General features: G+C 55.3%; 1 protein-coding gene across 1 annotated transcript; it reads right to left on the reverse strand.

Annotated features, from left to right (window-relative positions):
* Positions 1-1,202: 1,202 nt before the first annotated feature.
* Positions 1,203-10,021, reverse strand: PSENEN (presenilin enhancer, gamma-secretase subunit). Its single transcript, XM_040327105.1, has 4 exons — positions 9,915-10,021; positions 4,374-4,492; positions 3,913-4,017; positions 1,203-1,512 (listed from the first exon to the last, which is right to left on the reverse strand). Exons 2-4 carry the CDS (start codon positions 4,432-4,434, stop codon positions 1,373-1,375), a joined length of 306 nt encoding a protein of 101 aa, XP_040183039.1. The 5' UTR covers positions 4,435-4,492; positions 9,915-10,021; the 3' UTR covers positions 1,203-1,372.
* Between the last annotated feature and the right edge of the window lie 1,246 nt (positions 10,022-11,267).

The raw sequence follows: 11,267 nt of genomic DNA on the forward strand, positions 1-11,267 counted from the left end.
AAATTGAGCTGCGCTGATCCTATATATCTGGAGCCTTATAAGGTCCTCAAAGCAGAGCTGACTCTACATATCAGGAACCCTGTGAGGTCCTTGAATGTTATATGAATTGAGCTGAGCCTATATATCTGGAGCCTTATAAGGTCCTCACCTGTTATACGAATGGAGCTGAGCTGAGGCTACATAACAGGTCAGGACCCCACAGGGTTCCTAAAATATAGGCTCAGCTCCATCCATATAACGTTTGAGGACCTCACAGGGTTCATGATATGTAGAGTCAGCTCTTCTCCATCCATAGATCAGGAACCCTGTGAGCTGCTCACCTGTTATGTAGAATCAGCTCAGCTCCACCCATATAACAGGTGAGGAGCTCTCTGGGTTCCTGATCTATGGATGGAGAAGAGCTGACTCTACATATCAGGAAAGGGAAGGCAAAGCGAGGGAAGGCAAAAGGGCAAAGCGAGGGAAGGCAAAAGGGCAAAGCGAGGGAAGGCAAAAGGGCAAAGCGAGGGAAGGCAAAAGGGCAAAGCGAGGGAAGGCAAAAGGGCAAAGCGAGGGAAGGGAAGCCAAAAAGGCAAAGCGAGGGAAGGGAAGCCAAAGCGAGGGAAGGGAAGCCAAAAAGGCAAAGCGAGGGAAGGGAAGCCAAAAAGCCAAGGCAAGGGAAGCCAAAAAGCCAAGGGAAGCCAAGGAGAGGGAAGGGAAGCCAAGGAGAGGGAAGGGAAGCCAAGGAGAGGGAAGGCGAGGGAAGGGAAGGCAAGGCGAGGGAAGGGAAGGCAAGGCGAGGGAAGGGAAGGCAAGGCGAGGGAAGGGAAGGCAAGGCGAGGGAAGGCACACCAAGCAGAGCCAAGGCACGCCAAGCAGAGCCAAGGCACGCCAAGCAGAGCCAAGGCACGCCAAGCAGAGCCAAGGCACGCCAAGCAGAGCCAAGGCACGCCAAGCAGAGCCAAGGCACGCCAAGCAAAGCCAAGGCACGCCAAGCAAAGCCAAGGCACGCCAAGCAAAGCCAAGGCACGCCAAGCAAAGCCAAGGCACGCCAAGCAAAGCCAAGGCACACCAAGCAAAGGTTGAGTTCTTTTGTGGGAGGGCTGGATTTTCAAAAGAACCTGTCACCTTCTTCTGAATGGCCCAAAGACCATTGCTTGAATCTGTTTCCATTTACAATGTGTGGATAGCAGGCGTTTTCTGCTAGAAAAGAGGGAATTGAATGACTCATGAAGTCCTTTATTTCAGATCAACAATGCAGCCCCCCCTGAGGTAAGGTAATTAGTCCAGGTATTGGTCGCAGTGTCATTAGTGTCGGCCCTCTGGGCAGAAAGCGGTTTAATGCTGGAGGACGGAAGGTGGTCCCGTGTGGAAGGTCACAGTCGCCCATCAATCAGGGGATGCCCAGAGGTATTGTGAAGGACAGGTAGTCGCCGGTCGCCCCCCAGCTGGCTCGATGGGTTTGGTAGATGCTGATCCAGGTGGTCAGGATCACAACCCACACAAAGAGGCCGAACGCCGATCGCTTCACATCTGCGGGAGGAAACAATATTTGTAATTCTGTTTCAGACAGTCTTATGGATTTCCACTTGAAACATACCAATGCCTACATTTACCAACACAAACGCCCCCCGCTCAAAATGAACAAATTATGGGACCCATGGCTGGGTACTCCTGGGCTCTACCCGGTGGGATTGGTTTTGGATAGACTGTTGTTGTATTTATTCCATACGTCAGTCTGATCAATGCCTTGAATGTAGGCCCCCTGGAGGGCAACTAATGTTTATAATTGGGGCTCGGGAATATGTTTTAATGTTGCATGCCGCAGACTGTCTGGATTCTCTAATGTTGTTTCTTGATCTTGACTTCTTAAAAACATACCAATGCCTAAGCTATTGTAAACTGTAAGCAAATTGTAACGCGTGACCAGGAAAAATCACAGGTTCTCTTTAGGAGTCCCCTCCCAGGAAGGACACTTGTCTTTCACTTCCCTGCTGTTCCTTTCCATCCCTGGGAGAGAGGAAAGGGGGCCCTGTGTACGCTCTGTCCCTGGGAGACGGGAAAGGGGGCCCCGTGTACGCTCTGTCCCTGGGCGACAGGAAAGGGGGCCCTGTGTACCCTCCGTCCCTGGGAGAGAGGAAAGGGGGCCCCGTGTACGCTCTGTCCCTGGGAGAGAGGAAAGGGGGCCCCGTGTACGCTCTGTCCCTGGGAGAGAGGAAAGGGGGCCCCGTGTACGCTCTGTCCCTGGGAGACAGGAAAGGGGGCTCTGTGTACGCTCTGTCCCTGGGAACGAGGAAAGGGGGCCCTGTGTACGCTCTGTCCCTGGGAGACAGGAAAGGGGGCTCTGTGTACGCTCTATCCCTGGGAACGAGGAAAGGGGGCCCTGTGTACGCTCTGTCCCTGGGAGCGAGGAAAGGGGGCTCTGTGTACGCTCTGTCCCTGGGAGCGAGAAAAGGGGGCTCTGTGTACGCTCTGTCCCTGGGAGACAGGAAAGGGGGCTCTGTGTACGCTCTGTCCCTGGGAACGAGGAAAGGGGGCCCTGTGTACGCTCTGTCCCTGGGAGACAGGAAAGGGGGCTCTGTGTACGCTCTGTCCCTGGGAACGAGGAAAGGGGGCCCTGTGTACGCTCTGTCCCTGGGAGCGAGGAAAGGGGGCTCTGTGTACGCTCTGTCCCTGGGAGCGAGAAAAGGGGGCTCTGTGTACGCTCTGTCCCTGGGAGAGAGGAAAGGGGGCCCTGTGTACGCTCTGTCCCCGGAAGACAGGAAAGGGGGCCCTGTGCACGCTCTATCCCTGGGAACGAGGAAAGGGGCCCTGTGTACGCTCTGTCCCCGGGAGACAGGAAAGGGGGCCCTGTGTATGCTCTGTCCCTGGGAGCGAGGTAAGGGGGCCCTGTGTACGCTCTGTCCCCGGGAGACAGGAAAGGGGGCCCCGTGTACGCTCTGTCCCCGGGAGACAGGAAAGGGGGCCCTGTGTACGCTCTGTCCCCGGGAGACAGGAAAGGGGGCCCTGTGTACGCTCTGTCCCCGGAAGACAGGAAAGGGGGCCCTGTGTACGCTCTGTCCCCGGAAGACAGGAAAGGGGGCCCCGTGTACGCTGTCCCTGGGAGACAGGAAAGCGGGCCCCTGTGTACGCTCTGTCCCTGGGAGACAGGAAAGGGGGTCCTGTGTACGCTCTGTCCCCGGGAGACAGGAAAGGGGGCCCTGTGTACGCTCTGTCCCCGGAAGACAGGAAAGGGGGCCCTGTGCACGCTCTATCCCTGGGAACGAGGAAAGGGGCCCCGTGTACGCTCTGTCCCCGGGAGACAGGAAAGGGGGCCCTGTGTATGCTCTGTCCCTGGGAGCGAGGTAAGGGGGCCCTGTGTACGCTCTGTCCCCGGGAGACAGGAAAGGGGGCCCCGTGTACGCTCTGTCTCTGGGAGCGAGGTAAGGGGGCCCTGTGTACGCTCTGTCCCCGGAAGACAGGAAAGGGGGCCCTGTGTACGCTCTATCCCCGGGAGACAGGAAAGGGGGCCCTGTGTACGCTCTGTCCCTGGGAGACAGGAAAGGGGGCCCTGTGTACGCTCTGTCCCTGGGAGACAGGAAAGGGGGCCCCGTGTACGCTCTGTCCCTGGGAGACAGGAAAGGGGGCCCTGTGTACGCTCTGTCCCTGGGAGACAGGAAAGGGGGCCCTGTGTACGCTCTGTCCCCGGAAGACAGGAAAGCGGGCCCCTGTGTACGCTCTGTCCCCGGAAGACAGGAAAGGGGGCCCTGTGTACGCTCTGTCCCTGGGAGACAGGAAAGGGGGCCCTGTGTACGCTCTGTCCCTGGGAGACAGGAAAGGGGGCCCTGTGTACGCTCTGTCCCTGGGAGACAGGAAAGGGGGCCCTGTGTACGCTCTGTCCCTGGGAGTGACTAAAAGGGGTCTCGCTCCGCTCCACCCACATCTGGAACTCACAGCTCTGTATCTGAGGTTGCTCTGTGTAGACCGGCTTGAAGAAAGCTTCCTTGAAGAACCAGAGAACATTTACCAACCAGAGGAAAGGCAGCAACGCGAATCCACCTGAAAAAAAAAAAAAGAAGATTCACTGTGTGACGCAGATCCGGGCTGAGGGGTAGGCAGTAGAGGCGACTGCCTAGGGTGCTTAAGCAGAAGGGGGCATAAAAAAGGGTAGACATCTCAAATCTCATGTTATACATACACCGGATTTCATGGAGGACACAACATCAAACTAATCCCCCCACATGGCTGCGGACCTCTATGAAATACATATTTGCTGCCTCTAGAAACACATACAAGCTGTCCCCCTGACCCACATTCGCTCCCTCCTGCCGGGTAGAGAACGGCCGTCGTCAGGTGACAATCTGCAACCCATTCAAGAGACAACATGCCTGGAAGACACCTCCCCCGACACTCACCCAGATAATACTTCCGGCACAGCTGCAGCTTCTCCTCGTTGGGGACTCGTTCCAGATTCATGGTGACCGGCAGGATATAAAGGACACAGCAAGGGGAGGAAATTCACCGACGGACGGAGCTGTGGGAGGAAAAGCAACAATGAGAATCATGGGAACTGACCACAGAATTCCAGGATAAACCCAACTGTCCCCTCCCCCCTCCGAACCCCTAATACTGACCAACCTGTATATAAAGATGTGTATACTTCCCTATTATCAGCCCGCTCAGGTCCGGTCATGTGATCCCCTGTGCTAACCAGTGGCAGCTGCAGGGGAGAGGAGAGAGGGATGGCAATGGCTGGTAATTCTGACTGTCAGAGGAGATGGATCACATAACCAGGAGCAGACGGGGCGGGGAGTCGGATCACGTGACCAGGAGGAGTTGGATCACATGACCAGAGCAGACAGGGGGAGGGGTCGGATCACATGACCAGAGCAGACGGGGGAGGGGTCGGATCACATGACCAGAGCAGACGGGGGAGGGGTCGGATCACATGACCAGAGCAGACGGGGGAGGGGTCGGATCACATGACCAGAGCAGACGGGGGAGGGGTCGGATCACATGACCAGAGCAGACAGGGGAGGGGTCACATGACCAGAGCAGACGGGGAGGGGGTCGGATCACATGACCAGAGCAGACGGGGGAGGGGTCGGATCACATGACCAGAGCAGACAGGGGAGGGGTCGGATCACATGACCAGAGCAGACAGGGGAGGGGTCGGATCACATGACCAGAGCAGACGGGGAGGGGGTCGGATCACATGACCAGAGCAGACGGGGGAGGGGTCGGATCACATGACCAGAGCAGACGGGGGAGGGGTCGGATCACATGACCAGAGCAGACAGGGGAGGGGTCGGATCACATGACCAGAGCAGACAGGGGAGGGGTCGGATCACATGACCAGAGCAGACGGGGGAGGGGTCGGATCACATGACCAGAGCAGACGGGGGAGGGGTCGGATCACATGACCAGAGCAGACGGGGGAGGGGTCGGATCACATGACCAGAGCAGACGGGGGAGGGGTCGGATCACATGACCAGAGCAGACAGGGGAGGGGGTCGGATCACATGACCAGAGCAGACAGGGGAGGGGGTCGGATCACATGACCAGAGCAGACAGGGGAGGGGGTCGGATCACATGACCAGAGCAGACAGGGGAGGGGTCGGATCACATGACCAGAGCAGACGGGGGAGGGGTCGGATCACATGACCAGAGCAGACGGGGGAGGGGTCGGATCACATGACCAGAGCAGACAGGGGAGGGGTCGGATCACATGACCAGAGCAGACGGGGAGGGGGTCGGATCACATGACCAGAGCAGACGGGGAGGGGGTCGGATCACATGACCAGAGCAGACAGGGGAGGGGTCGGATCACATGACCAGAGCAGACAGGGGAGGGGTCGGATCACATGACCAGAGCAGACAGGGGAGGGGTCGGATCACATGACCAGAGCAGACATTTCGGATTTGTGCGGCACTACAAGTCCCTGAACTCCACGTGATCTGGAAGTCAGACAAAGGAAAGCGCGGGGTTAACGGCAAAGTATGGGAAGCGTTTATCACTTTAGCGCAGCACTCCGGAGGGGATGAAGATTTCGGGTCCTCCTGAGATATGTTGGCCCCGGGCCCTCAGCCGTGCCTCCCCCTCCCCCATTCTTTTCCCTGCGGAGGGCCGTATTTGGTAATGTTTGGGACTCGGCTGTACGTCTCTCCGCCGTCTTTCATATCCAGAAGTCTGACGGGCCGGAATCTGCTGAACCCCTCCCCCCCCCCCCCCCCCCCCGAGATCCGCCGGAATCTGCTGAACATCTCCCCCCATTAACCCCTCCCCCCCCAGAGATCCGCAATCACATGACTGTGTGTCCCAAGCGTGTCACAATCCTACGGGGTAAAATGACCGCACCAGCCAAGCAGACACTGGCTGGAAAAAGCGCCTAGAGGCGATTCAGTTCGCATAAGTAGCGCTATACAAGTCATTCATTCATTCATCCTGAACATACATGAGGGGCGGCTACCGATTACAGAACTTTCTTCTGAAGTTATATCACATCCCCCCCCCCCCCCCCGTTACATCACATCCCCCCCCCCGTTACATCACATCCCCCCCCCGTTACATCACATCCCCCCCCCCGTTACATCACATCCCCCCCCCCGTTACATCACATCCCCCCCCCCCGTTACATCACATCCCCCCCCCCGTTACATCACATCCCCCCCCCCGTTACATCACATCCCCCCCCCCCGTTACATCACATCCCCCCCCCCGTTACATCACATCCCCCCCCCGTTACATCACATCCCCCCCCCCGTTACATCACATCCCCCCCCCCCGTTACATCACATCCCCCCCCCCCGTTACATCACATCCCCCCCCCCCCGTTATATCACATCCCCCCCCGTTACATCACATCCCCCCCCCGTTACATCACATCCCCCCCCCCGTTACATCACATCCCCCCCCCCCCGTTACATCACATCCCCCCCCCCCGTTACATCACATCCCCCCCCCCCGTTACATCACATCCCCCCCCCCCCGTTACATCACATCCCCCCCCCCGTTACATCACATCCCCCCCCCGTTATATCACATCCCCCCCCCGTTACATCACATCCCCCCCCCGTTATATCACATCCCCCCCCCCCCGTTACATCACATCCCCCCGTTCTAATAAAAAAATTCCTTTCCCTTTTTATTAAATTACTTTTTTTTTTAGCCAGTGATGTAATTTGCCTCTCACTTCCTGTCGTGTCACCTGGACAGGAAGTGAGGGAAAAATCCTCCAATGGGGACAGTCTTCTGGTAAACAATAAGGCTGCCCCTTCACACCTGAGCCATCAAACCTTGGGTGAGAACCTCCGTCCCTCAGCCAGGGCATTGAAGACGGGTCATGGACGGGTCATGGATGGAAGACGGGTCATGGACGGGTCATGGATGGAAGACGGGTCATGGACGGGTCATGGATGGAAGACGGGCCATGGATGGAAGACGGGTCATCCAGCATGGCAAGGACCCAAAACATATACGGCCGAGACAACAAAGGAGTGACTCAAGAAGAAGCACATTAAGGTCCTGGAGTGGCCTAGTCAGTCTACATACCTTAACCACTTCCTTACCGGGCACTTTTTTTTTTTATATTTTGTTATAAAATTTAGCAAACGGATGATTTCTCTCCTTCGTTGTACGCCGGGGATAGGCAATGAGCGGAACCTCCATCTGTTGCAGAACTACAAGTCCCATGAGGCATAGCAAGACTGACAGCCACAAGCCTGACACCCAGAGGCATGATGGGACTTGTAGTTTTTTCAACAGCTGGAGGTCCACTAATTGCATATCCCTGATGTACGCTGATGAGGCTGCACTGATGGGCACCAGTGATGGGGCATTGATAGGCAGCACTACTAGGTGGCACTGATGGGGCATTGATAGGTGGCACTGATAGGCAGCACTACTAGGTGGCACTGATGGGGCATTGATAGGTGGCACTGATAGGCAGCACTACTAGGTGGCACTGATGGGGCATTGATAGATGGCAGTGATGGGGCATTGAAAGGTGGCAGTGATGGGCAGCACTACTAGGTGGCACTGATGGGGCATTAATAGGTGGCACTGAAGGGTGACAGTGATGGGGCATTGATAGGTGGCAGTGATAGGCAGCACTACTAGGTGGCACTGATGGGGCATTAATAGGTGGCACTGATGGGTGGCAGTGATGGGGCATTGATAGGTGGCAGTGATAGGTGGCACTGATAGGTTGCAGTGATGGGCAGCACTACTAGGTGGCACTGATGGGGCATTGATAGGTGGCAGTGATAGGCAGCACTACTAGGTGGCACTGATGGGCAGCACTGATGGTGGCAGTGATGAACAGCACTACTAGGTGGCTCTGATAGGCGGCACTGGTGGGCACTTGCAGGTGGCACCAACGGCACACGAGGCAGATGTGCCTCCTTCCTCTTCGGGACTGATGTCCCTTTCACATAAGCCGGTGATCGTCTTTTTTCTCTCCTCAGGCTGTCAGCGCAAGGAGGAAAAAAAAAACATTTACCGGCCTTTGTTTACATCACGTGATCAGCCGTCATTGGCTGACAGCTGATCACACGGTAAGGGGCCGGGACCGAGTCTCAGCGACCGGGGTGATCACAGCGCGCCCTGCTGGGGACGACGTCTATCGAGGTCCTCCCGGCATTTGGGGTCTGCGCTGTAGCCGCCATTCTTCTATAGCGCGGGGGGGCGCCAAGTGGTTAATCCCCTAGAAAATACATGTGGAGGGAGCTGAAGGTTCGAGTCGCCAAACGTCGGCCTGGAGGAGAGGACAAAATCCCTCCCGAGACATGAGAGAACCTGGAGGCCAACTCCAAGAAAACGTCCGGCCTCTGTGCTTCCCAACAACTAAGGGGATCAAATACTTCACTTGCTGTATTATTACATATTATTCATTTATTTTATTTTATTTATGATGATTTGTAGTTATTTGTGTATTTATTTTACATTTATTTATTTCATATATTGTTACTTTATTATTTTTTATTCTTTCATCATTTGACGTGCCACCTGGACAGGAAGTGAGGAAAACCTCACCAATGGGGACACTTATTCTAGTAAACACCAACGGGGGCTTTCCTCTCACTTCCTCCCGTGTCACCTGAACAGGAAGTGAGGTGAAATCCTCTATTTTTAGTAAGCACTAGGATGGGGGTTTCCTCTCCCTTCCTGATGTGCTACCTGGAAAGGAAGTAAGGGGAAATCCTCCAATGGGGACACTCTTCTGGTAAAACACTAAGAGGGGGACTCTTCTCACTTCCTGACGTGCCACCTGGACAGGAAGCGAAGGGGAAAATCCTCCAATGGCGGCACTTATTCTAGTAAACACCAAAAGGGGATTTCCTCTCACTTCCTGCCGTGTCACCTGAACAGGAAGCAAGGTGAAATCCTCTATTTTATTAGTAAGCTCTAGGAGGGGAGGGGTTTCCTCTCACTTCCTGTTATGTCACCTAAACGGGAAGTGAGGTGATATCCTCTATTTAGTAAGCACTAGGCGGTAGGCGTTCTCGCACTTCCTGCCGTGTCACCTGAACAGGAAGCGATGGTGAATCTCCCCAGTGGGGACACAAGACGGTAATAAAATCGGACAGAGGGTCTCGCCCTCCCACGTTTCGTCTGTAGGTAGACGGTAACCTCTGTCGGTGTCGTACCCGCGGCGGGCACTTCCTGTATCCTGCGCTCTGAGCGTATTACAGCGTCACCATGGAAACAGCACTTTACGGGGGGCTAACATGGCGCTCCGAGGTTTCGGTCGGTCGCCGCCATCCGTTCGGTCGTCCTTGCGAACAAAATGTGTCCAAAGACACCACAACTCCGGCCTGTGTGTGCCCAGAGACCTGCTGGGAGTTGTAGTGCGCTCTCCCACCCATAACAGTATACAGACAGCAGAGCCGCCCTCCCCCTCCATCATCATAACACTAATAATAATAACAGGCCGGGGGAAGGAAGCTCCTCTCACCTCGTAGTCTTCTCTCTTCCACCGCCCGGTGTTCTAGTCCGGGAGAGGCGCGGGGGATGACGGGAAATGTAGTCACTGGGCGCTGCCGGCCTCCTGCGCATGCGCCCCTCCTCCTTCCGACGCGGCCTTACTGGAGGAGGGGGGCGGAGCGAGTGTAGTCCGGAAGTGCTGTAGGCAGGAACAGGAAGTGCCTGTGAGAGCACCAAGATGGCGGGGAGTTTTGGGTGTACTGCCAGAACAAAGCATACTGGCAAATATTATCACTGCTACCCTCCTCAGTAATACATGTCATACAACAAGAGTCTGTTCATATATTATCTTTTATTATTGTGTTATTTTTGTTTTCTTTATTATTAGTAATATTACGCAGCTCCCAACTGTCCCGAATTCTGAGGGACTGTCCCGGATTTGGAGAAATGTCCCTCTGTCCCTCTCATTTGTCCCTAATTTTGGTAAAATGCACTTTTCATCTATCAAAAAGTGTTTTCCAAGCTCTGATCTGATTTCGAAATTGCTGCATTTGCATACCTCCCAACTTTTCGACATTGACCTGCGGGACACTGGGGGAGCAGGACCGTTTGAGAAGCGAGGATTCAACTGCGGGACGCTGCAGAGGAAACGATCTGACCATAAGAGTTGTTGGGAGGAGGGGGGGGTGCTACCACGGGACGCCGAGAAAACAATCTGACAATAATATGAGTTGTTGAGCTGCCGCCGGACCTGCAGTTATAGTGGAATATCGGGGAGAGAGGGGGGGGTAACCTTTCTTCTTTCCACTTCCTCCGAATGTTCACGGTTCTTCCTCCTTCCTACTCTACTCCCCTGCTGCGGGAACCTGTTGTCATTGACAATCCGTGCCAGTTGGGAGGTATGGTATTTGTAAATTTCAAAAGCCAATATAAAAAAAGCACTTGTGGGTTCAACCAATCTTTTTTTTTTTTTTTTTCTTCCGTACAATTCTCCTTTAACCACTTAAGGACCGCCTCCTGTAAATATACGTCAGCAGAATGGCACGGCTGGGCAGATTTATGTACCGGTACGCCCTGTACATCTACCCAGCCGTGAGTTGCGGGCGCGCTCCAGGACCGCGGGACCCGATCGCCGCTGGGGTCCCGTGATCGGTCCCCGGAGCTGAAGAACGGGGAGAGCCGCGTGTAAACACACCTTCCACGCTCTTCACTGTGGTGGCTGCATCGATCGAGTGATCCCTTTTATAGGGGAGACACAATCGATGACGTCACTCCTACAGCCACACCCCCCTACAGTTGTAAACACACACTAGGTGAACACTAACTCCTTCAGTGCCCCCCTGTGGTTATTTCCCAAACTGCAACTGTCATTTCCACAATAAAG

Source organism: Rana temporaria, chromosome 10 (assembly GCF_905171775.1).
Source record: "Rana temporaria chromosome 10, aRanTem1.1, whole genome shotgun sequence".
In the NCBI taxonomy this organism is placed as follows: domain Eukaryota; kingdom Metazoa; phylum Chordata; class Amphibia; order Anura; family Ranidae; genus Rana; species Rana temporaria.